General features: G+C 35.8%; 1 protein-coding gene across 1 annotated transcript in view; it reads left to right on the top strand.

Annotated features, from left to right (window-relative positions):
* Positions 1 to 14,250, top strand: part of LOC125646141 (calpain-9-like) — a 57,314-nt gene extending 43,064 nt beyond the window's left edge. The window contains exons 31-36 of the mRNA XM_056141477.1: positions 2,637 to 2,701; positions 2,848 to 2,916; positions 4,466 to 4,541; positions 4,981 to 5,094; positions 6,232 to 6,290; positions 14,118 to 14,250. Coding sequence (XP_055997452.1) covers positions 2,637 to 2,701; positions 2,848 to 2,916; positions 4,466 to 4,541; positions 4,981 to 5,094; positions 6,232 to 6,290; positions 14,118 to 14,246 — 512 coding nt within the window. The 3' untranslated portion in view covers positions 14,247 to 14,250. The remainder of the gene's footprint in view (positions 1 to 2,636; positions 2,702 to 2,847; positions 2,917 to 4,465; positions 4,542 to 4,980; positions 5,095 to 6,231; positions 6,291 to 14,117) is intronic.
* The last annotated feature ends 13,383 nt before the right edge of the window (positions 14,251 to 27,633 follow it).

Raw genomic sequence — 27,633 nt, 5'->3', positions numbered from 1 at the left:
TAGTCCTTTATACTAATAAACTCTGTATCAGTTAGTCCTATGTACTAAACGCTGTATCAGTTAGTCCTATGTACTAAACGCTGTATCAGTTAGTCCTATGTACTAAACTCTGTATCAGTTAGTCCTATGTACTAAACTCTGTATCAGTTAGTCCTATGTACTAATAAACACTGTATCAGTTAGTCCTATGTACTAAACTCTGTATCAGTTAGTCCTATGTACTAATAAATGCTGTATCAGTTAGTCCTATGTACTAAACGCTGTATCAGTTAGTCCTATGTACTAAACGCTGTATCAGTTAGTCCTATGTACTAAACACTGTATCAGTTAGTCCTATGTACTAAACACTGTATCAGTTAGTCCTATGTACTAATAAACTCTGTATCAGTTAGTCCTATGTACTAAACGCTGTATCAGTTAGTCCTATGTACTAATAAACACTGTATCAGTTAGTCCTATGTACTAATAAACGCTGTATCAGTTAGTCCTATGTACTAATAAACGCTGTATCAGTTAGTCCTATGTACTAAACTCTGTATCAGTTAGTCCTATGTACTAATAAACTCTGTATCAGTTAGTCCTATGTACTAATAAACACTGTATCAGTTAGTCCTATGTACTAATAAACGCTGTATCAGTTAGTCCTATGTACTAATAAACGCTGTATCAGTTAGTCCTATGTACTAAACACTGTATCAGTTAGTCCTATGTACTAAACACTGTATCAGTTAGTCCTATGTACTAATAAACTCTGTATCAGTTAGTCCTATGTACTAATAAACACTGTATCAGTTAGTCCTATGTACTAATAAACACTGTATCAGTTAGTCCTATGTACTAATAAACGCTGTATCAGTTAGTCCTATGTACTAATAAACGCTGTATCAGTTAGTCCTATGTACTAAACTCTGTATCAGTTAGTCCTATGTACTAATAAACTCTGTATCAGTTAGTCCTATGTACTAAACACTGTATCAGTTAGTCCTATGTACTAAACACTGTATCAGTTAGTCCTATGTACTAAACGCTGTATCAGTTAGTCCTATGTACTAAACGCTGTATCAGTTAGTCCTATGTACTAATAAACTCTGTATCAGTTAGTCCTATGTACTAAACGCTGTATCAGTTAGTCCTATGTACTAATAAACACTGTATCAGTTAGTCCTATGTACTAAACGCTGTATCAGTTAGTCCTATGTACTAAACACTGTATCAGTTAGTCCTATGTACTAATAAACTCTGTATCAGTTAGTCCTATGTACTAAACTCTGTATCAGTTAGTCCTATGTACTAAACACTGTATCAGTTAGTCCTATGTACTAATAAACTCTGTATCAGTTAGTCCTATGTACTAATAAACTCTGTATCAGTTAGTCCTATGTACTAATAAACTCTGTATCAGTTAGTCCTATGTACTAATAAACTCTGTATCAGTTAGTCCTATGTACTAATAAATGCTGTATCAGTTAGTCCTATGTACTAATAAACTCTGTATCAGTTAGTCCTATGTACTAAACACTGTATCAGTTAGTCCTATGTACTAATAAACTCTGTATCAGTTAGTCCTATGTACTAATAAACGCTGTATCAGTTAGTCCTATGTACTAATAAACTCTGTATCAGTTAGTCCTATGTACTAATAAACTCTGTATCAGTTAGTCCTATGTACTAATAAACTCTGTATCAGTTAGTCCTATGTACTAAACGCTGTATCAGTTAGTCCTATGTACTAAACACTGTATCAGTTAGTCCTATGTACTAATAAACTCTGTATCAGTTAGTCCTATGTACTAATAAACTCTATATCAGTTAGTCCTATGTACTAATAAACGCTGTATCAGTTAGTCCTATGTACTAATAAACGCTGTATCAGTTAGTCCTATGTACTAATAAACTCTATATCAGTTAGTCCTATGTACTAAACGCTGTATCAGTTAGTCCTATGTACTAAACTCTGTATCAGTTAGTCCTATGTACTAAACGCTGTATCAGTTAGTCCTATGTACTAATAAACGCTGTATCAGTTAGTCCTATGTACTAATAAACGCTGTATCAGTTAGTCCTATGTACTAATAAACTCTGTATCAGTTAGTCCTATGTACTAATAAACTCTGTATCAGTTAGTCCTATGTACTAATAAACTCTGTATCAGTTAGTCCTATGTACTAATAAACTCTGTATTAGTTAGTCCTATGTACTAAATGCTGTATCAGTTAGTCCTATGTACTAATAAACTCTGTATCAGTTAGTCCTATGTACTAATAAACTCTATATCAGTTAGTCCTATGTACTAAACTCTGTATCAGTTAGTCCTATGTACTAAACTCTGTATCAGTTAGTCCTATGTACTAAACTCTGCATCAGTTAGTCCTATGTACTAATAAACGCTGTATCAGTTAGTCCTATGTACACCGGCGAATTTTAAATAATTGGATGGTGATGTATTCCTTCGTGTTCCTCCCATCCTTCATTCTTTTGAAAATGATTGATTTCTGATACGATCAACATTTAAATAATCATAGAAACCTTTTGAGTTTTTGGAACTATGTATTAATTTTCGTCTTAGTCGTGAGTTATTTTGTAAAACAGGGTCCAGGAGTTTTTGTCAGTGAAATGTGTCTTTTTTGGATCTTCAGACTTCCAATTCAGACCTTTGAGACTGACCCTAGAAGCCTGCAAAGCAGCCATATCCATATCTAACGTATCCTTTATTGGAAAATAGAATTAATAGCCTTAAAATTATTTGAACAGCAATTCAAAATAGCAATTTTCTGTGTTCAGAGCATTTTCAATGTAGGAACTAAGTTTCTTGATAAAGGAACATTGATAATCCTTAAAATCATGTAGACGGATCTCAGTGGCAGACTGAACTACGATGAATTCAGCAACCTGATGGCCAGAATCATGATGTGGCAGGTAAGGGTCACGTGTTTAAACTTCATTACGTAACATCCGGTTTGACGGTAGTGAATATGACAGATTTGTTTTTACATATTTCACACAACAATTGTAAAATGCTCAAATTGCGTCTTACATGAATTTCAATATTAGTTCATATCTTGACAATTTAGATCTAAAAAAAAAAAACTACATTGTTTTTTTTTTTCATGTTACTTCAGAGATCCTTAATTTCATTTTTAGCTCACCTGAACCGAAGGTTCAAGTGAGCTATTCTGATCACATTTTGCCCGGCGTCCGTCTGTCTGTCTGTCCATCTGTCTGTAAACTTTTCACATTTTCGACTTCTTCTCCAGAACCACTGGGCCAATTTCAACTTAACTTGGCCAAAAGCATCCTTGGGTGAAGGGCTTTCAGGTTTGTTCAAATGAAGGGCCATGTCCCTTTCAAAGCGGAGATAAATACAAAAATGCAAAAATAGGGTGGGGTCATTTAAAAATCTTCTTCTCAAGAACCACTGGGCCAGAAGAGCTGAAATTTACCTGAAAGCTTCCTGACATAGTGCAGATTCAAGTTTGTTCAAATCATGGCCCCCGGTGGTAGGATGGGGCCACAAGGGGGGATCAAAGTTTTACATACAAATATATAGGGAAAAACTTTAAAAATCTTCTTCTCAAGAACCACTAAGCCAGAAAAGCTGAGATTTACATGAAAGCTTCCTGACATAATGCAGATTCAAGTTTGTTCAAATCATGGGCCCCTGGGGTTGGATGGGGCCACAATAGGGGATCAAAGTTTTACATACAAATATATAGGAAAAATCTTTAAAAATCTTCTTCTCAAGAACCACTAAGCCAGAAAAGCTGATTTTTACATGAAAACTTTCTGACATAGTGCAGATTCAAGTTTGTTCAAATCATGGCCCCCGGGAATAAGATGGTGCCCCAAGGGGTGGATCAAAGTTTTACACACAAATATATAGGGAAAAACTTTAAAAATCTTCTTCTCAAGAACCACTAAGCCAGAAAAGCTGAGATTTACATGAAAGCTTCCTGACATAATGCAGATTCAAGTTTGTTCAAATCATGGGCCCCTGGGGTTGGATGGGGCCACAATAGGGGATCAAAGTTTTACATACAAATATATAGGAAAAATCTTTTTCTCAATAACCACTGAGTCAGAAAAGCTGATATTTACAAGAAAACTTTCTGACATAGTACAGATTCAAGTTTGTTCAAATCATGGCCCCCGGGGGGTAGGATGGGGCCACAAGTGGGGATGGGGGGGGGGTCAAAGTTTTACATACAAATATAGGAAAAAGCTTTAAAAATCTTCTTCTCAAGAACCATTGGGCCAAAGAAGTTGACATTTACATGAAAGCTTTCTGACATAGTGTAGATTCAAGTTTGCAAAGGGTAGTTTGGGCCATAATAAGGACTAAGGTTTTACATGCAAATATATATGGAGAGTCTTCAGATATGGGCCAAGGTGACTCAGGTGAGCGATGTGGCCCATGGGCCTCTTGTTGTATTCCACATCTGAGCTTAACACACTGTCTCCCGTTTAGGGCGTGTTTCGTCAGTTCAGTGATGGAAACTCGGAAATGGATACGTATTGTCTGAGAAATGCTTTGAAAGTTTTGGGTAAGTAGAAGAGTTGACACTACACAGCCCCTAATACTATTTACTTCCGCTCAACAATCCCCATGCCTCTAGTAATATTTACTTCCGCTCAACAATCCCCATGCCTCTAGTAATATTTACTTCCGCTCAACACGCCCCATGGAATTCCCCTCTACTTTCCGAATTTACTAATGGGGAGCAACTACGTTGTGACATCATTTTTAATTATACACAGAGACACTGGCAATTAAACAATTACCATGATCACCGAGACACCATAAGCAAATACCCAAACCTTTCATATGATGTATTCTATATTCATATTGCATAGTAACTTTTTTATTGTTCATTATACTCTCAGTTTCTATCAGAGCATACAAAGTAACTTTTTTATTGTTCATTATACTCTCAGTTTCTATCAGAACATGCTTTTGAATATTGATTATTCATTATTTCCCAGGTATCACAGGAAGCAATAAGACGATCGAAGCATTGGTCATACGATTCTCATTAGTGGAAACCATATCAATGGAGAACTTTGTTAACTGTGTAATTAAACTCGTGACAAGTCACCGTAAGTTTACCTATGGGATAAATCTTGTATCGGTCTCCACCACCAAACGGTGATCATCAATATTGCCTCAGTCTGATTTCTTTCATATAGCTAGGATAGCTCGTTTGTATGCCCCCGCCGAGGAAAACGAACAAGGAAGAAGTGTAGTGTTATTCTTGGCTTTCCGTCGGGTTAAGGTTTTGACCTATATCTGGAAAATACCTTGTAGTTGGATGTTCATAATCTGCACCATGAGTTGGTGATTTGCTTTTAGGGTCATTGGGTCAGAGAACATGGTCTTCCTGACTGCTATCTTGGGTACGTTTTACAGTCGGGTGATACGATGAAATTCCTTTTTGGGTCACGGGTTCGAATTAGATGGCTACTTTTGCTGTGAATAAAAAATGGTTTCTATCTTTTATTTTTAGAATGTTTTGCATTGGGATGTTTATATTTCCACTAGGAGAACTCGCCTAGAAGTGCTTGAAAATCCATGGCTACGGATACTAAAAATAGAAATTTGGTTTCCAATCGCTATATCTTGAGAACGCTTTGTAGTTAGGTGTTACGAATATTGCACCATGGGTTAATAATAAGAAGAGTTCTCCTGAAATTACTTTTAGGATCATGGAGTCGACGAGCGTGGCTTCTGTTACTGAAACTAGAAATTGTTTTACCACTATGCCGAGAATGCTTTCAATTAGATGTTCATGCGGATTGCATTTGAGATTTTGCGGTCTCTTGGAAGAACCAATTAAAGATATCCACTTCAACGTACTTCTTGGCGGGGGCATTAAAAGTCATTCATACATGTATATTTTTTTCAATTTTATGATCAACAGCAAAATCGATCAAAATGTCGGTAATAGATATTGAAATAGAGGGGAAATGAAATTCGTTGGAATTCAAATATCAAAGATGTAAATGGCGACGTAAACATGTTATATCGGTATATCATGTTGTCAGTCTCGCGTGATTTCACGGGAGACAACTTTTGTATTTTGTGCATCTGGGGAGAAGATTATTCGTAAATGGCACAGTCATTAATATAGCATCTCCCTGCCATTTACGATTTATCCATCCCTTCGTTGGGTCGTCCACGCCAGATCCAATGTTATCGGTTATTTTGATGAGTTAATTATTCTTCATTGATTTTAGAGTTGTACAAGCGTCGACTCAAAGACAAAGCTGCTGGCGAATCGCTCTCCGTGCAGGAGGTAACTAACTCAAACCTTCAATAAATCCTTTAACATATAATATCCACGATCGATACTGATTTGGTTAACATGAGATATTTCTTAGTCTTAGTACCAATTTTCTACTCTCTGACTACAACTAAAGGGCAATATAATAATTACTGGAAATTACATCGTTATTCTGATAGATAATTTAATAAACTATTTATTTCTGTCATATCTGAAGCCAATTTTTGTTATTGTTTTGTGTAATTGACGAATTTAAAAGCATAATTTTCCATTATAGGTTTTGTGTACCAATATCTATGCATGAATGGAGGTCCCGATAAGGATTTATGCACAGAAAATCAATGACATATCAGAGTCTAATTCTGCCTGATCTAATACGGTCTGTGTATATACCGTGGTGTATAAAACGACCCGATTAACTCCAGTCCGGAATAAAATGAACAAATAACGAACCAGAATGTCATGAAACCGATTATTGGAATATGTGTAGAATAGTTATCAAATATAATATACACCAATCCCCATACCTACACATAACATTTGATGTATACTCCCCAAGGACCACCAGCATAGTAACGAGACGACCTTTAGATTCCGAAAAGGAGGAATCGGTACTTAGTATTTTGAAGGGAGAAAAAATCTGTCTTAAATTATGTTGAAAAAATACGATGATATTCATCAAACAAAATGTACCCCGACTTCCTTTTGACATACTCATTTTGGATTCTGGTGGAGCTTGGATTAATTATCAGTTTTTTAATGATAAAAAAATGAATTTAATCACAACTTTGGTTTTTATAATGTGCAGAATATACATATTTACACGGATGTACTTATTAACATTATGTAACTATAGTTACCAGTCCACTGCATGTCAGCATGACGATTTAAATTCCAATTTCTTAAAAGAGCTTCGGTGGATGAGGCGCTGTTCCGAGTTGCTCCCAGACCGCATGTCCTCTAATTTCAATTTTGTTGTAGTCATTGCCAGACTTAAAACACTCAAGCAACGGAAATAATAGAGAGCAAATGACTGTATTTGAAAGATTTCTTTACTAGAGTTTTGTAACTATTTGTGTAGAACATCCTGTCCTTGGCTAAATGAGGAATACATGTAGTCGGGTTGGCTATATGACATCCATAAATTCAAATGTGTCCTCAATGATTCAGATGACCGTCCCCTACAGCCTTACGGCAAGGAGGAGGGCGTCATTTTTTTATTTTTTTTTTACAGATACCGGGAATATCCTTTCCGTCGGAGGTTTTGTTTCTTGTACAAATGTAATCCACGAAAAGAAATACATACAATATATGTTTGTTTTATTTCTAGTTTAATAAATGAAAACTCAAATATACTTGGACACTCTTGTTGTTTTGTTTATTGCTATTTGCATATATTGTGTTTATTGCTTTAAAAAAAACCAACATATCTCACGTGTAATAATTACATAGTGTACAAAATATGAATTTTAAAAAATCCTGTCTGTATTTTACAGCTATGTCGAATTCTATATGCAGAGCAGTCAAATCATCAAATTCATCAGTGTAAATTAATGAATGAGTTGTTCAGAACATCCGTCATTCATTTCAAATTTCTCATTACAATACATAAATACACCTTCGGTTCTGGAGATCGTTTAAGTTCTAAATGTGATTTACAAAATGGACAAAGAATTAAACGGAGGGATATCAACACGAATGTCTAAACCTACACATATACATGTATTATAAAAGGAAAGCTAAAAACCACATACACGGTACTTGCATACTAGTACTTCACATACAGTACTTGTGTACTAGTAATTCAAATAAATCTAACTACTCACTGTTGATTAAACTGTGCATGGATGTATCTATCTATACATATCAATATGTAAGTCGAGAGTAATACAAAAATATCTATACATACAACAATGCACACCAATTATGTGAATAAAAAATACAGAATCCTGGAGATTCACATGGGTAAGAATCAGCTCTCGCTAACCGTAGACAAGGTGTATACAATACACAAATTCTTAAATTTGTTTAATGACAAAAAAAGCTAATAAATAGCAACTATCATGTTTATTGTGTCAACAACTGGGAGATCACGATAAGTTTTCGGCGCCACTGGGCTAAATGGGGTTTCGAATCCAAAAAACAAAGATATTCTTATGATGCCACATTGGGCGTTTTACCTCATTTTCCCCACTTGTTCTACATGTATGTATTGCTTACTGGCGAGGCCTTGTTTTACCCACACCACCCAATACAGGCGACCTTTGCCTCATTTTACCCACACCACCCAGAATCAAGAGCGTCATGAAACATTATTGGGATGATCAGCTCTAACCAATGTTCCACAAAATGGCTTCCAGCATTTGGTACTTGCAGGGTTTTTTTTATATCATAAGGCTATGATTATACTTTTCATTACTTCCATGCATACGTTTTAGACACCGTACATTTACACAAATACTACCATGAAAAATATGTAAAGTTCATAAATTTTCCTTTTGTCTTGTATATAATATTTTCCTGTATTAACTATGGTCTTGGAGTCACTTTGATATATATATATTATCATTATATCTATCTATCAGGTCTAATAGAAATAAAACGCTCAAATATCCAAGCACAATCAAAACACATAGCAAATATAATGAAAGGCACCATATACACAACATCTGACAAAATTGCTGCTGCTTTGAAGAAATCTTCTGCCCCGTATTAAACTCCTGCCCGCACACACATCTGTACCAAAATATCGAAAGAACTGGACTGAAAACAGTCACACAATATCGCAAATTTTTGAGTAAAAAATGCATCTAGAAGATATTAACCTACCAACAAAGTAGACATTTCAAACAGAATTTATCAATTTCGAAATTTCTTGTTTTGGTACACTACATCTTGTCCGACTTCTATATATATCTGACAATCTTTTTAACGAACTATTACAAATTGAGCAAATTCATATTATAGATACTGACGGCTTGTTATGGCGAAACCACACAATATCTGACCATTCGAATAGACTTTTTTGTTACTCTGTACAAAAGTACTTTAGAGATTTTTTGAGGTTTTGATAGTACATGTATATATAACTTTCAAAATATAGTTGAATTCTAAAGTGTTTGTATGACAGTCTTCTGTTTTATAAATGCATTGTATTTAAGTATATTGGCGAGGATCATTAAGTTGCAAGAACTTGTATCCAATCCATTGTATGTATTATACGAGAAATTGTTCAAATCAAATCAATTTTTACATTGGAAGCTACAGTAGTATTTCACCTTTTCGAAATCGTTATGCGTCTATTATATTTTCAAAAGAAATATATAGAACACAAGCTTTAATTTTTCAATGATGAATGATGAATGTACCCTTTAAGGTATATGTACATCCATACTAAAAATTAATATTTTTATTTCCGAACTACCATGATTAATGTATTTATAATGGCAAGATATAATAACTTAGCAACGTAAACTATTTGATTTCATCCCAGATGAAAGGAAAAAGTAGAATTTTAAGTTCATTTTTAACTGATTCTTCTCTTGGCCTTATCGGTATACAGTATGCATTGCGCGCGCCTTCTTCACACGTGATCGGAAAGAAAACAATGGCGTCAGTAGTTTTCACATCGATTTCATCGACTGTAAACATATACATAGGGACCTATCAAAGCAAAAATGCAACTGCCTAAATTAATTATCATAATGCTAGATCATGTGCAAACCACTAAAGGAATAGGACAGTCACGTGGTCAGCACCGACTGATTTCGGACAGAAAGCGTGTAGAAAGATGGACTTTCATTTATATCTTTACAACCGCAGTTTTGTGCATGCATATTTAATAAGAATTGTTTGTTTTATTTCATAGAATACCGTAGTATTAATATTTTTATTACAATCTTGCATAAAAATTGGAACATATATACATTGTACATTTAAGGAGGTGTCTATAGCAAATATAAAAAAAAAATACATTAGTTAGCGAACGCATTCAAGGTTTGCGACAAGAAAAAATTAATATGAAAGCCACAGACTTAAGAACGTACCATCTATGCTTGGATGTCTCGTATGGCGCAGCACAGCACTATTGAGAAGATCATTCCAAGAATCTGCAAAAAGGAAAGACTTGTGTGAATGTTATTTCAGATGGACTAGTATTTAAAATAAATTTAAACCATAAACGTGAATACCGTGTACATTTTGCAGTCTAACGTCCTTGTACAAATCAAGTTTAAAGGTATTATAAAAGAGCATTGTTGTTCATTTGGTTAAATGTATTGATAACAACATGCATACCATGGTACATGTATTTACATTCAGCCTTTAATTGAACAATGCTCTTTCTAAAATATTATTACGTGCTTCAATACTGTAACAGTTATGTCATTCACATAAGACCAGTCTTGGAGTATATGGCTGGGGTGTACTCAGAGACGGGTGTAATGAATGAAGAATAAATATTACTTAAAGATTTTCTATTGAATTTATATTAAAGTATGCGAACCGAATGTTTAAACGTTGACATGACGTCATTGATTTGTAAAAATAAAAAAAAAATGTCCCCATTAACACCTATTGAATTTAAACTTTTGGTAGCGACAGTCACTTTGGTTTTGATTGATGTATAATTAGTTGTATGACCTAGAAATGTGTGAATATATCTACTTGACTTGCAATGTAGTAAAATTGAAATGGACAGCTTTATAAGGAGTAAGTCCACCAACAATTGATCTTCATCATTGATGCAACCTTAGGCTGAATTTTCCCAAGGTCACTAGTAAGAAAAAAGGTGGAGCCGATAGCACTAGTGTCAATAATGACATTGAAGATGAAAGCATCATCTGCAAATAACCTAATCTGATTTTCTAAATATTGTTGATCATGTCATGAATATAAATCAATGAGAAGTGTCCCAAAACGTATCCTTGCGAAACACCAGCATTTATACATTTTTGCTGAGCAGATGTAAAATTTGGCGTCTGACACAACCCTTTGTACACAATCTACAAGATAATTTTAGTTCATTATCGGACACTTCCGGTAATACCATTTACCCTCTATGCCAAATTTGTCGAATGCCTTAAACAATTGTAACACAGGATTTTCCGGACATTGGAAATCACACTCTTCCGTTGTACCCCAGCGCATCATTATCCAGACTTATTTTGTCCGTGATATTACATGAATTAGTCTGCGAGACTGTGAGCAGTATTGCAGTTACAAGACTCTCTAGAATTGCCTGTCTTTAAAAGACCGGTTTGATGTTTGATATTCTTCCTATATTAGTATTTAACTGGGCTAAGGCGCACAATTTGAAGGAATTTTGTGGAGAAGTGAAAAGAATCATTAGTTTATCATTATTGTAAAGAAACGTGTGTATAATGATGGAAGGACATTGGTCTTTTGTGAGAAATTGTGCTTCTCGACTTTAATACAATTGTTCATTTTTTGTCCTATATGTATCATTTGCAAGTTACTATACCAGTGTATTTGTATGGAAACAAATACTCACCAAAATTACAGCAATTCCAATCGCAACGCCAGCAACGATGAGAATGTTCTGTTCAAACCAAGAACTGGTTTTGTCTAGGCACCCCTGCTCAAATATAATGTTTAAATGCATATTAATTTTCTGTGGAAGAACTATCCAACCTTCGAGAAATCTCTTAAACTTTATGTCCACTAACGCACCTTTATCAAAAACATCTTTTATTTGAATGAACAGAAGGAAGCAATTACTTTTTAATCAACAAATTAGGTGTTTTTATTAAAAACGAATTCCCCCTAAAGATTGCACAGCCAGTGATAGCAAATTCCTATTTGTAAAGACATTGTCACAAGCATTACACCTTTAGACCTAAGACTTGTTTCTGGGGGTTTTAATGGTCGAAGGTCAACGAGGAGACGACAAAGTTGTCAATCATGACAAATTTAGATATTCCTTAACGCAAGGTATACACCCAATAAATCTCACAACATCCCACTTAGGCAGCCAAATTACGTTTACCCGAATTCATTAATCTGTTATCAAGAGGCCAAAAATCCATGCCGCCATGCAGATATTTCAATCAGTTAGACGCAATATTTAGAAATACTTTTCATCCTACAAATAATCTTCCCTTTTTTGGTGTTGCATGATAATATCAGACAATATTCTTATATTCTTATTATTCAAACATTCTGACGCCCCTGTTTTCCCCCTTAATAAGATTTGTTAAGGAACGTGTTTCCTCTGATAGTTTTTTCACATCACAGCAGCGAACAAACTTCTTCTAATGTACAAAGCTGTTATTTACGAAGAATGTCTTATTCCTACTGCCTCTACACATTAGAGGGGATATCCAGGTCACATCATAATCATGTACTACCATTACTGTATCGCATATTGTGAATAATATTGTAACATTTAAACTAGAGACATAACAATACATGGATATTCAAAAAACAGCAGACTTGGCGCTCAGCGACCCTTTTCACATAAAATTCCACAACTTCAATATCTTTATATCTCTTACGCAGATTTACTGAATCAATCATAAGATATTTTGTAAAATGGGTCACATGACCATAGCAATGATGGTTCTTTATTTTACCGAAACACGTGACCTCCAGTTTTTTAAAGGTCACATTCAAATGCACTGTGACTTGAAATCACTTCTACTGCCGACGGTCACTACTTCTGTTGCACGTCTTGGACGTTCTAGTTCTAGAATTGAACCCAGGACCCCACAATAATGAAGTGAACAATTACCCAAATCACTAGGCTACCATGTGCCCTAATTACTAGGCTACTACGAATTATCTCGAGGAACCTTAAGTAAGCTGCTTATAGCTCAAACGTTATGAGTATATCATGGTTGGCCAAAATCTCATATCTTCACCCTTGACAGGTTGAGCCAGTATTTGTATTGCGGTCCTAGGTAAGCCAAATTCTAATTTCACTGCATGATACACTAACAGATTTTGAAACTCTTCATATACGTACAAACACCCAGAAATACTCACGTTATTGATGCTGTCTGGAGCGCATGGTGTGGTCTTGGAGGCCGCACAGTCGGCGAAGTTTTTGTAATCTGTCATTCCTGTTACACCACAGCATTGAAACTGTTCAAACGAAACATTGTAGAGCGTTATATAACAGTATAACAGCATTACTACATGTATTTCAATTTCCTGTCAGATTGCAATTTTCAAAATTCTGGTTACATGAGAATTATTTACCTGTTCCTGAACGTGTTTCAGGAAGTTAACACTTTTAGAGTTGGGTTCCTTTGCGTCGCAAGCCTGATCAATTTGTTTATCTAGAACATCTTTCACGAGATTTTTTACCTGGGAGAGAAGATGATGCGATGTCAGAAAATATCATTTCAAGAACTCGATGTTTGCGATAAGAATAGAATATGGACAGTCACTGATTAAGAGAATACACGAAATATGACGATATCCTTACTTCATCTTTTGCAATGACGGCCCAGATGCCTGCTCCCAGAAGGATAGCAAAGATGATGAAGAGGAGTACAAAGAACTGCAAAGAAAGATTCACATTTCAGATATACATCAACAAAGTCCTTTTCATCACGACAGTTCCTGACATCGTCAATCCAACAATCCGTTGTTGTAGTCTCGTCTCGTCTGAAGTTTGAGGTTTTAAACAGAAATATGACATGTCTCAGTACTTCTAATTCTTAATCTTTTTCACAAGCTTTAATTTAAAAATGGGTTGAAAATTTCAAATGGTTTAATTTTAACATGATATGTAGGAGTACTTACACATGCCAACATGCACTGGCTCTCTCGAATGGCGCCGCAGCACCCGAGGAACCCGATGATCATTATCAGACCGCCAATAGCTACCAGAATATAGGCCCCGGTGTAGATGAAGCCCAAGCTGTCGTCTGCATCGGAGTACTTGGTGAAGTCATCACTGACCAACAGCCAGATGCCTACGCCGAGCATAGCACATCCTAGAAGCTATGAAAGAGAAGAAATGGTCACGTATTATTCAATACCATGTACAGGATTAATGGTAATATCCAACACTTCTAGGGTTAATAAGAATTGCCTGTGTGTTTAAAGCATCGTATCTGTATTTCAAAAATTCAAAGTATCTATATCAACCTCATCATAATACAAGAGGCCCATGGGCCATATCGCTCACCTGAATCACCTTGGCTCATATTTAAAGATTTTCCCTATATATTCACATGTAAAACTTTTATCCCTATTGTGACCCCAACCTACTAAACAGGGGACATGATTTTTTCAAAATTGAATCTGGACTATGTCAGGAAACTTTCATGTGAATGTAAACTTTTCTGGCCCAATGATTTTTTAGAGGAAGATTTTTAATAATTTACCCTATATACTTGTATGTAAAAATTGATTCCCTATTGTCGCCTCATCTTACCCCCGGGGGCCATGATTTTAACAAACTTGAATTTGCCTCATGTCAGGAAGCTTTCATGAAAATTGCAACTTTCCTGGCCCAGAAGTTTTTGAGAAGAAGATTTTTAAAGATTTTCCCTATATATTTGTATGTAAAACTTCGATCCCCTATTGTGGCCCCATCCTATCCTCGGGGGCCATGATTTTAACAAACTTCAATATGCACTACATTAGGAAGCTTTCATTAAATTTCCACTTTCTTGGCCTAGTAGTTTTTGAGAAGAAGATTTTTAAAGATTGTCCCTATATATTTCTATGAAAAACTTTTATCCCCCCTTGTGGCCCCTCCTACCCCCGGGGGCCATAATTTTTAAAAACTTGAATCTGCACTATGTTAGGAAGCCTTCACGTCAATTTCCACTTTCTTGGCCCAGTAGTTTTTGAGAAGAAGATTTTTAAAGATTTTCCCTATATATTTGTATGCAAAACTTTGACCCTCCTTGTGGCCCCATCCTACCCCGGGGCCATGATTTTAACAAACTTAAATCTGCACTATGTCAGGAAGCTTTCATGTAAATCTCAGCTTTTCTGGCTCAGTGGTTCTTGAGGAGAAGATTTTTCAAGATTTTCTCTAAATATTTGTTTGTAAAACTTTGATCCCCTATTGTGGCCCCATCCAACCCCGATGGTGGGGGGGGGGGGGGGGCATGATTTTAACAAACTTGAATCTGTATTATGTCAGGAAGCTTTCATGTAAATCTCAACTTTTCAAGAAGATTTTTAAAGATTTTTCCTATATATTTGTATGTAAAACTTTGATCCCCTATTACGGCCCCATTCAACCCCTGGAGGCCATGATTTTAACAAACCTGAATCTGCACTATGTCAGGAAGCTTTCATGTAAATGTCAGCTTTTCTGGCCCAGTGGGTCTTGAGAAGAAGATCTTTAAATGACCCCACCCTATTTTTGCATTTTTGTGATTATCTCCCCTTTGAAAGGGACATGGTCCTTCATTTCTAAAAAGTTGCCCTTCAACCAAGGATGCTTTGTGGAAATTTTGGTTGAATTGGCCCAGTGGTTCTGGAGAAGTTGAAAATGTAAAAAGTTTACAGACAGACGGACAACAGGCGATCAAAACAGCTCACTTGAGCTTTCAGCTCAGGTGATCTAAAAAAGAGATATCAAACAAATTGTTCCAGTAAACACTCATTTGAGAACTCTTAATTGTACATACTTATTCTAGACTCTTTTATAAACATTTTTATTGAATCATGTGATGAAACCGTTCTGAATTATGATCATATGCCTATCTTGAACGTGCTTGTAAAATAATGCCATCGCCACAGGGAAAGGCAACCCTATCCACATTGTTGCTTTTATGAATAAAATATCACTTACTGATATCGTAATTCACAGTCTTTAAAAACAAGAATCCTTGTTTAACAATTAAATCAATATTAATCTATCATGTATTTTAAATTACCCGCCGCTAAGAGAGCGGCCATTGATATTTAATTTAAGACGTCACACCATTTGTTCCGGTTTATTTCATCAGTAGCACTGTAAACATGACAAGTCACGAACATTTAAGTTTTGAGCCGCATAGATTTGAGCCCGTTCTTTCGCAAGAAGAAATTGAGAAAAGACGTTCAGTCGAGTCGCAGACCAGGCAGACGGTAAACATTTCTTCATACAAATGTTTCGAACCTCAAATTGTCATTACGCAAATGATGGATCCACAGTTTACATAGTCTTTTCTTTTCAAATGACTTGGTTGGGTCGGGAATTTCGGAGGGGAAATCCAAACCTTTTTTCATATCTCCCCTTTGCATTAGTGTAATTAACTGCTTGACAGAAAGGCATCAACCAATCTATTCGTAAGATCTACCACATGCACATTTTTGATGATCTTAGAATCTCATCAAAACTGGAACAGACGGTGTGACGTCAAAATTATTGATTTTTGGAGTTTTGAATACAAAAGAGTTACACACCATGACAGCCTCTATAGATAGCGAGAATTTCAATTTTTAACGTTTTCAAATTAGTACCGACGCTTATCTAGGCCGTACATCAACATAATAGTGTAACAAATCTTTATCATATAATTAATCCTATCATTTATCATGTAAAAATCTTTTGGGTTGCCTTTCCCTTTAACTAACATTCGTATATCTAGAACTTGCTACCCCTCTAGGGACCATTGTAAGTGCCCTACTATAACTACTTTCTTGAGTAAAAAATATTTTAAGTGATTTTGTATCCTATAACACCAGTTTTATTAGATAAGATATTTCCAAACAACTAATTCGTAGAAGTATGACAAATATAAAACCATACGCAAAAACCTAAAATTGTCTACCGTACATTCGTGATTAGTTTGCTATGCAAGCAGACAGAAATATGTTTAAACATAGTAATTATACATCAGATTAAGAAACAATTAAGAGTATTTGTAATTGATATCTGCTATGATAGAATTTCAAGAGCCTTTGATTTAAAAATATCGTCACCCTGAAGTGACCTTGACACAAGACTACACTACCCATTTTTCAGTGTCTCAAAACAATATACATTCTATAGTTGTATAAGATAGCATAACGTGTCCAATAAACATGAGACGAATTTTAAATTCTTATCAGTTCATCACTTGTTCCATTTTGCATGTACAGAAACCTGATGGTGAAAATAGGAATATTTTTTTAATGATAATTAAACTTTGATATTATAATATGATGTAACTATTTTTAACTCGCAAATGAGAACAATTGTATAGGGGTCATCGTAGAAATCAGTACAATTTTGGAATTGAGTCTAATTTTGAATTATAAGTACATGTACGTACGACAAAACAGTGTGATGTTCTTATGATCTAACAATTGAAAAAGAGAAATCAACGTTGTAATCTAATAGTAGACCTCGTATTGGTACTTCACAGTAAACTCTCCATATCTGTTAAATGCTTTCAGAATACGATTTGGCACTTGTAAAATGCATTATGATGTAAGAATTGAGTAGTTTCAACATAGGCGGACTTTTTGCACGAATGACGTACGAAGAATGACATACTCAAAGAAATGCATACTCAGGAAGCTGCTCATCACATCAAGTGCCAATTCTCGAGGAGAGACATCTCCGTCGTACAGAGGTAGGAGATAGTCGTGTATGAACGCCGCACATCATATGTATATTTGTTTTTCTTCTCAACAAGGAGGCGTGTGCAACACGAAAAACCCTTCAGTTATATTTTTGTTGTTAAATGTAATATTATAAAATTCTTTCTCTCTGTATAACATTTTCTTTTCAAGTAAAGAAGCATGAAAATATGGACATGTTGACGCCACACACTTTAGGAAACATTTGGTATGGGAGCGGGTTGGAATCGAAGTTCGTTTGGACAATTAATCCCCCCCCCCCCGAATATTGCATCTTAACAGGCTCTACGTGTCAATCTAGTAAAGCATCTGATGAAATAAGAGTTATATCGATGCAAATTCAGTTACCTGCCAACAACCAGCATCGACACATCTTTACAAACACTTAAAAGTAAATTCTGATTGGATTTTGAAATATACGTCATCAATGGTACTTGTTTATATGCAGGTATCCGAATAACAATTTGTCGTCTGATCATAACAATCTCAGACGACAAATTCCTCATCTATGATTCATCAACGAGGGGCTCGCATCGTTGATTTGTTTCTTAGTATTGATTGCATACTTGGCACAAACAAAACTACACCAAACCCCCTTTTGTCTCTCTGCATTTGCTTGGAAAATATGTTGCTCACTGGGATAGAAGCACTGCTATTGATGGATTGAGTCAAAAGATACCATACAACTGGAACACACACACACGCGAGATTACAACAGTGAAAATCGATACAGGTGATGCTAAAACTGTCTTTGAATAATTCATGTATTAATTTCTAACATTTCACACTAACGTTTCACACTAACGGACAGGAAGATGCAACGCATCACATAAAAAATGATAATGTACAAGATAAACACCAACTATTATATGAATTTTCTGTTTGTAATGTAAAAGTAATACGTAACATTCATCGGCTGAAAATTTAAAAGTTTTCTCCCCATGAAAATTACCTACATTTTTACAGAACGGAGAGGAAATTCGGAAAAGAACTACGTCATGCTCGTGTCATGTCGGTGAGACGCTGGCCAGACAGACGGAAGTTTCTGTTTACTTTTCAAATGCCCAGACTAAATGTAAGGAAATGGAGTTTAAACTTAAAATGGTGTTTATGCTTAAAAGCGTTTACATCAAAATTGTTTAGTGATGTACCTTAAACAAATGTCTATTGTCAAGCTCGCCTCACGTTAGATAGGCTGACTGCATTTCTTCAAAAATCTTGGAATTTGTATTTTCGATACAGATACATAAAAGACGCGGAGATACTTTACATTCTAACAAAGTAGTACAAGACGGATTTGTCAATGATACGATATATATTCAAGGGGCATGGACACGATTTGAGCTGAAAATTTTCTAATTTTGTTTTTCCATTTTTATTGTTTACAATGCACGACTAAAGTATTTCTAATGGTCGACCAAAATTTGAATATCAGTTGTTGAGTTATAGGCGAAATACAGCACTCACAATTCTTTGTTGTGTAAACAAGACTCGTGCCATATTTTTGTTTACATATAGATTGAGTAATAAAAAAAATAGCATGTTTATAACAAAATGAGATGTGTCAAACTATTCAATAGTGTTCAGAATTAACTTTTAGATTGAAAAAAAATAAACTTTATACGAAACTTTTACTATTATATCTAACTTATGTAAACAAAAACATGGCACAGCCTTGTTTACATAACAAGAAATTGTGAGCTCTGTATATCCCATGTACCTTGACAAATGACATTACAATTTTTGCTGACCATGAGAAAAACACTAGTTAAGCATTCTAAACATTGAAAATTGAAAATTGTCAGCTAAAATCGTGTCCATGCCCCTTTAATATCCCTATAGAGCAGAGAATGATACTATTGCCGTAGTAGTAACTAGACTATAGTATTCTAATACTATTGTAGTAGCTAGACTATAGTATTCTAATAATATTGTAGTAGCTAGACTATAGTATTCTAATAATATTGTAGTAGCTAGGCTATTGTATTCTAATAATATTGTAGTAGCTAGGCTGCAGTATTCTAATAATATTGTTGTAGCTAGACTATATTATTCTAATAATATTGTAGTAGCTAGGCTATTGTATTCTAATACTATTGTAGTAACTAGGCTATAGTATTCTAATGCTATTGTAACTAGGCTATTGTATTCTAATGCTATTGTAGCTAGGCTATAGTATTCTAATGCTATTGTAACTAGGCTATTGTATTCTAATGCTATTGTAACTAGGCTATTGTATTCTAATGCTATTGTAGCTAGGCTATAGTATTCTAATGCTATTGTAGCTAGGCTAAAGTATTCTAATGCTATTGTAACTAGGCTATTGTATTCTAATGCTATTGTAACTAGGCTATTGTATTCTAATGCTATTGTAGCTAGGCTATAGTATTCTAATGCTATTGTAGCTAGGCTATAGTATTCTAATGCTATTGTAACTAGGCTATAGTATTCTAATGCTATTGTAACTAGGCTATTGTATTCTAATGCTATTGTAGCTAGGCTATAGTATTCTAATGCTATTGTAGCTAGGCTATAGTATTCTAATGCTATTGTAGCTAGGCTATAGTATTCACATGTACCTATATTCACAACTCCTATAAGCAATACAAAATAGAGAGTTTGGTAAACACAGGCCCCTGGATACACCAGAGGTGGGATCAGGTGCCTAGGAGGAGTATGCATCCCCTGTCGACCGGTCGCACCCGCCGTGAGGCCCATATCTTTATCAGGTAAACGGTATAATCCGTAGTCAAAATCAGTGTGCCAAGAACGGTCTAACAATGGGTATGAAACGCGTCAGACAGCATTTGGCCCATGATAGGTTGTATTGGCAAACTAGATCGTTATAACGACCATAGAATTTGCGAAATGCTGATTTTAAACCAGACTGTTGAAACTCCTGCATCATCAACTTGTTTGTCAGTTGCCTGTTTCGATTTAAAAACTGACCATAAGCAGAACAAGTTCTTGCGTATCGAATCAGTTGATAAATATAAACACCATATGCAGGTGATAATGGAATATTGCTAAATAAATATGGGAAGTTGATGGAGAAACTGAAATCATCCCGTTTGTCATAAAGTTGAGTTGTTAGTTTGCTGTTCATATCTACTTTGAATAAAATATTTAAGTATGAAGCACAAGTGGACGACTCTGTGGTGTCATTTATTTCGAGTTAACTGGGATATATATAATTGATTGAAAACCCATCTCATAACATTATTTTACACAAATATATAAAAATATTGGCGTTTTAAAAGTCAGAAATAGAACACAGTGATTACACAAGAATCTTATTAGAAGTCTGTAGGGTTCCCCAACCGACCCGTGCACACTGAAGGTCATAGGGCCACAACGCGGTTATATCATATTTTCACAACGTTAAGATACTTATATATCATTTCGTATTCTGTTTCCTTTCATCGAGAAGTTTTTACAACTTCGTCGTATATAAATCTCTGTTCCTACAATGGCTCCACTCTGCTAACGATTTGACGGACAGCATGTTCCCAACCCAGTTTCTGCATATCCCAATCCGACCTTCATTTTGAAAGATTATCACAAGTTGAAAATGTTACAAGAGATCTATTTTTTTTCTTCAGCAAAAGATATTAATGTCTTCACCTATATTAATGTCTTCACCGATATTAATGTCTTCACTTATATTAATGTCTTCCCCTATATAACGTCTTCACCTATATTAATGTCTTCCCCTATATTAATGTCTTCACCTATATAACGTCTTCACCGATATTAATGTCTTCCCCTATATAACGTCTTCACCTATATAACGTCTTCACCGATATTAATGTCTTCACCGATATTATGTCTTCACTTATATCATGAAATCGATAAGAGTACACGAGGGGTCTTTAAATTGCATTCAACCTATAGTCTGAACGCCTAGTAAACATATCAGAAACGTTTCGTCTTTCACAAATTAACAATTAACCAATGTCAATAAGTACAGGACTAATGGTAATCCTATGCATGCATTCATTCGTTTTTTAAATAATTTTCATGCTTAATGAGTATGGTATTGAATAATCTTGTAATGGGTCTGTTGCCTCTTCACTCAGGTCACGTAAGCCCCAGGAATAATATCAATGGATCGGATAAAACATAAATACACTTAAGTATTACCAAGACTACTACATGTATAGTACCCAGTCTCTTACGAGTCTCGTAGTACAAGCACCTAGCTGTGGAGGGGTACTCTGTGTGAAATGGCTAGAACTACCTATTCATTTCTCAAACGATGAGACAGACTACAAGCAGTTGTGATAAGAACTACGACACGATCTTGTTGTTAACTTGGTTTACAATAATATATAAAGTACACACATTGACTTAATTATCAAATCAACATCTAGTCAAGGAAAAGTCGGATCTAATTAGAAAAAATAAGCGATATCTAACTGTGGAAATTGTTTTTTTTTCTAACCAGTGCAATTGTATAACATATCGGTTTTTCATGTGTACACCTAACCAAAAATATCATTAACAAAGCAGGAACATTCCCATGGTGTAGCTCTACACACATATTTAGGGGGAGGGGGGGTTGAGGTTAGACAAAAGGAATTCGATGACTGGCAAGGAATAATGAGACATAGCCAAACCAATCCATATAGGAAACTGGCAGAAATTTCAGCACAAATTCTCTTTAAAGAAACCTCTATAAATCAATAATGGAACACCGACATCGTGATCTTCAGCAGAGCAAAATTGTTTCCAGCATAAATGTTACAATAAAACGCCATTCTTTTAAATGTCTATTCATGGTAAAGTATGATGGAAATCGCAGTGGAGGAATCTTGTTTCTAAGCCAAGAAAACGTGTTGCAAAGTGAGAACAATATCGGTTTTTGCAAAATGGTGCATGGAGTTTGGTTTGATAGAAAAAAAAAATAACTTTTAAGTGTAAATATAGCTTTTAGCTTTATAACATGATATCGACATCGCGGATTTAAGAATCTTAGGGCAACTCCTATGTAAAACCATTCAAAATATTTTACAATTAATCATAGCACCCAGTAGAAGCCCAATACGTGCATTTTCTTATTGCACTTAACACATTACTGATACAAATATGGAAGCATACTGTAATCTCTAACCTTGCTATAACCGCTTAATGCACCTCAATCTCTAACCTTGCTATAATCGCTTTTTGTACCTCAATCTCTAACCTTGCTGTAATCGCTTAATGCACTTCAATCTCTAACCTTGCTGTAATCGCTTAATGCACCTCAATCTCTAACCTTGCTATAACTGCTTAATGCACCTCAAATATCTAACCATGCTGTAACCGCTTAATGCACCTCAATCTCTTACCTTACTATAACCTCTTAATGCACCTCAATCTCTAACCTTACTATAACTGCTTAATGCACCTCAATCTCTAACCTTGCTATAACCGCTTAATGCACCTCAAATATCTAACCTTGCTATAATCGCTTAATGTACCTCAATTTCTAACCTTGCTATAACCGCTTAATGCACCTCAATCTCTAACCTTGCTGTAATCGCTTAATGCACCTCAATCTCTAACCTTGCTATAATCGCTTTTTGTACCTCAATCTCTAACCTTGCTGTAATCGCTTAATGCACCTCAATCTCTAACCTTGCTGTAATCGCTTAATGCACCTCAATCTCTAACCTTGCTATAACTGCTTAATGCACCTCAAATATCTAACCATGCTGTAACCGCTTAATGCACCTCAATCTCTTACCTTACTATAACCTCTTAATGCACCTCAATCTCTAACCTTACTATAACTGCTTAATGCACCTCAATCTCTAACCTTGCTATAACCGCTTAATGCACCTCAAATATCTAACCTTGCTATAATCGCTTAATGTACCTCAATTTCTAACCTTGCTATAACCGCTTAATGCACCTCAATCTCTAACCTTGCTGTAATCGCTTAATGCACCTCAATCTCTAACCTTGCTATAACTGCTTAATGCACCTCAGATATCTAACCATGCTGTAACCGCTTAATGCACCTCAATCTCTAACCTTACTATAACTGCTTAATACACCTCAATCTCTAACCTTACTATAATCGCTTAATGCACCTCAATCTCTAACCTTGCTATAATCGCTTAATGCACCTCAATCTCAAACCTTGCTGTAACCGCTTAATGCACCTCAATCTCTAACCTTGCTATAACTACCCAATGCACCTCAATTTATAACCTTGATGTAATCGCTTAATGCACCTCAATCTCAAACCTTGCTGTAATCGCTTAAAGCACCTCAATCTATAGCCTTGCTGTAATCGCTTAATGCACCTCAATCTCTAACCTTGCTGTAAATGCTTAATGCACCTCAATCTCTAACCTTGCTGTAACAGTTTAATGCACCTCAATCTCTAACCTTACTATAACCACTTAAAGCACCTCAATCTATAATTCTTACTATAATCGCTTAATGCACCTCAATCTCTAGCCTTACTATAACTGCTTAATGCACCTCAATCTCTAACCTTGTTATAACCGCTTAATGCACCTCAATCTCTAACTTTGCTATAACTGCTTAATGCACCTCAATCTATAACCTTGCTATAACTTCCCATTGCACCTCAATCTTGCTGTAACCAGTTGAGGCACCTCAATATTTAACTTCGTAATAACCCGTTAATACATCTAATCTATAACCTCGCTAACCGGTTGCTGCACCTGAATATCTAACCTTGCTATAAGCGGCTGAATTCAAAATCTAACTTTGCTATAGCCGGTTAATGCATCTAAACTTGCTAACCCAGTCGACAGAGGGCTCAACTTTCCATAAAAATTATCTTATGGACCAGCTTACAACCGAGCATTCGTGTTTATACTACTACAAATTCAGTGATTGCAACCACAGGGGTTTAACTTTATACCTTCCTGTAGAATTTACCAACACTCGGTGTCACCTGACAGAGTTTGGATCTATTGATTTAATGTTGCGTAAATAACTGAAATTTCGGTTGGTAATTTGAAAATTAACATCCCTTCGAGAATCTTTTTATCATACGGAGGTGTCACGAGTGAGCGTTAGATAAAATACCACAAAGTCTACAGCGACACGGAATCTAAAGCTTTCAACGTCTCCTCCCAAAGACCCGCAACATTCACTTGCTTCGCGGAAGAACTTAGAACAATTCGGGGAATGTTGCGGCCTGGAATCGAACCTGAGCCTTCCATACAGAACGCAGTCGCGTGCTCTATTTCAACATTTCAGTATTCACCCGCTGCCTGATGATACAAAAATTCTGTCTGCCAATCAAGTCCACAGCTAATACGTATTGTCAAAGTGTATATCGACAAATGGGAAGCATGTTTTTACTTATTATTTGATCTGACAGGGGAAATTGACATAAAAATAGTATGTATTGGAACTGTGTTTTGTCTGTGAAATAATTGCGTTTTAGCGCGTGAAAAATTGTTCGATATCGATATTCCTACATATTCATGAAGCAATAATCAGTCCCACACGAGCAGTATTCGTAATCGGGCCACATCAGAGAGACACCTTATTTGTTTCTGTGTTAGCATGTGGATTAATAACAACAAAAATTGATTCATATCCAACTATACAGCCTGTCAACCTCTGTTAAGCATCTTGTAATCATTATCACTTAAAAAAGAAAAAAACTCTTCAAACATCTGCGCGATAAAATTCTGCCGCGATGTCGACTAGTCATAATAATCTCACAATAATAAGCACATATGTATCATCCTTTTTCAGAGGGTGACACTAAACATTCCAAAATTGTTGCATTTGTAATTAGCTTGAACAATTTTTACAACCGTGAAATTTCTGTCTGAAACTGAAAGGCCCGGTTAGATGACCACGCACAAAAGGCCCCGAGTCGCTCTCTTTGTTGATGGATCTACAGTTACAGCCGCCCAGCTGTGAAGTTAGAAGTAGCATGGATCTGAATGAAATCTGACCTTTTCATAGGTAAAGCCCTATGAATAGATAGGTTAGAAAAATGGTTTGGGGCATTACATCTACTGATGCAAAGGAAGGCCATGAAATTTGCGTTTTCATAGTAGAAAAGAATGTCTACAAAATGAAATATAAGTTACATTCATTGACGTACACGAGTAATCCAGTTAATAGAGCCAAGTTTTATAAATAGAATTCCTCATATAAAAGACCAATGCGAAACTGAAAAAGAGTTGAAGGACATATTCAATACTAGTGCATTGTAATGGAAAACCCTTTCATGAGGTGTACACGAAAATAGATACCATAAGCAGCCAGAAAACGATAAAAATACAGAGAAGCACGAAACAGTTTATACTATCAACAGAAAATCTAATGCGCACAATTCATCATTCACAATATTCACTTAAAGATATCTTTCTGTGGACATGGTGGATCTGCGGTTTCTTCACGCCACATCATATAATACTGTAGTATTCCAATGTACATTTTATGCCTGTTCTGGTCAGCTAGTTATAATAATGACCCCGGGTGACAAAGCGATAGAAACAGATGTAGCGATAACTGGACACCAAATCATGACTGTGCTCATTAAAAATAAAACAACTGGAGAGGTCGATGTAAGCCAAAGGGCTAGGTCAATCCTACGGAGGGGGTGACATGATTCATCTGGAAACTTGCCAGAATGGGCCCTCCTTTCGTTCGGAGAATTGCTGGCTTGTAAACAAAACGAAACGGTGATAGTATATCGTAAAACTTGCTTCCTTGCCTGGCGTACAGTTCTTGTTTAAGTATGATACGGTCGATGTTATATCGTGTTTACTCTGTACAAATTTATAAAACGCCTATGACCTCTATTTATTTACTCATGCACTCCCATTATACAGGTGTATGTACATCGTCTGATGCACGGCGCACCGCTATCGCTCATCGTTTTATACCTGCATTCCACGGTTGTTCAAACCGTCCGTTATTTACTGCCTTATAAACGTCCTATCCGTCATTTCAATGTCGTAACACACAAACATGGATGTCTGTTTATCGGGGCTTGTAGGTGTTTAATATCCGGGGGCAGGAACTAAGCAGAAAATCTCTGCGGGGGTTATATCATCACCTGATAACGAGATTTAGAGCTTTATCGCTCTACAAATTCTTTCTCCACAGCGAATTTCTGTGCTCTACCACCACCAGCATCTCCTTAGCATGTGTCTATTTATAGCTTAATTTTATTGATAATCCCGGAAACGCTCAAATCACAGAAGAACCCCCGATGGGTACACTATTACATCTACTGGGTGTCAATTTATGGCAGTCTTCAGAATCCGGTACACCCTTTTGTTCGCGTGACCTCTAAAAGCTTTCAACCGAGCAAAATTATTCCTGTTCGAAGTGGACGAGTAACCCATGCAGGTAGCACTGTAATGATTAGTGATTATATGCACAATAAACGCGCAATATCCTGCAGGTTTACAGCCTATCAATGAATAAAAAGACCTGTTGCTCTCTGCAAGGTAAATATACCCAGAGAGAGTCTGTGTTATAGCCTAAAATGTAGTTTCTCAGAGTAAATCCGACACCCACAGACATTCTCTACCTGTTAATCGTTTCTGGTTTGCAGGATAAAAAATTCTATCGATTTCCTCTTATTATCATCTTCTGTAATGTTTCGCCAGGGATAGCCCTCCGTTTTCAGGTCGAGGTTGTTTACTTAAATGCCCACAATGATTCTTTAATTTCCCTCTACATAAATACAACTTATAGTAATCTTCTACGAAGTATTAACAGTCTGCTTGCAGGGTTTGCAGACGTTGTAAACCAAAGAAGAAAAGCAACAAAATGAATATGCATGAAGCACGTTTGAATTTAAACACACCAAGCT

This window comes from Ostrea edulis, chromosome 6 (assembly GCF_947568905.1).
Source record: "Ostrea edulis chromosome 6, xbOstEdul1.1, whole genome shotgun sequence".
NCBI lineage: Eukaryota > Metazoa > Mollusca > Bivalvia > Ostreida > Ostreidae > Ostrea > Ostrea edulis.
The sequence above is the reverse complement of the archived record's forward strand: the minus strand, read 5'-3'. Positions and strand labels throughout refer to the sequence as shown.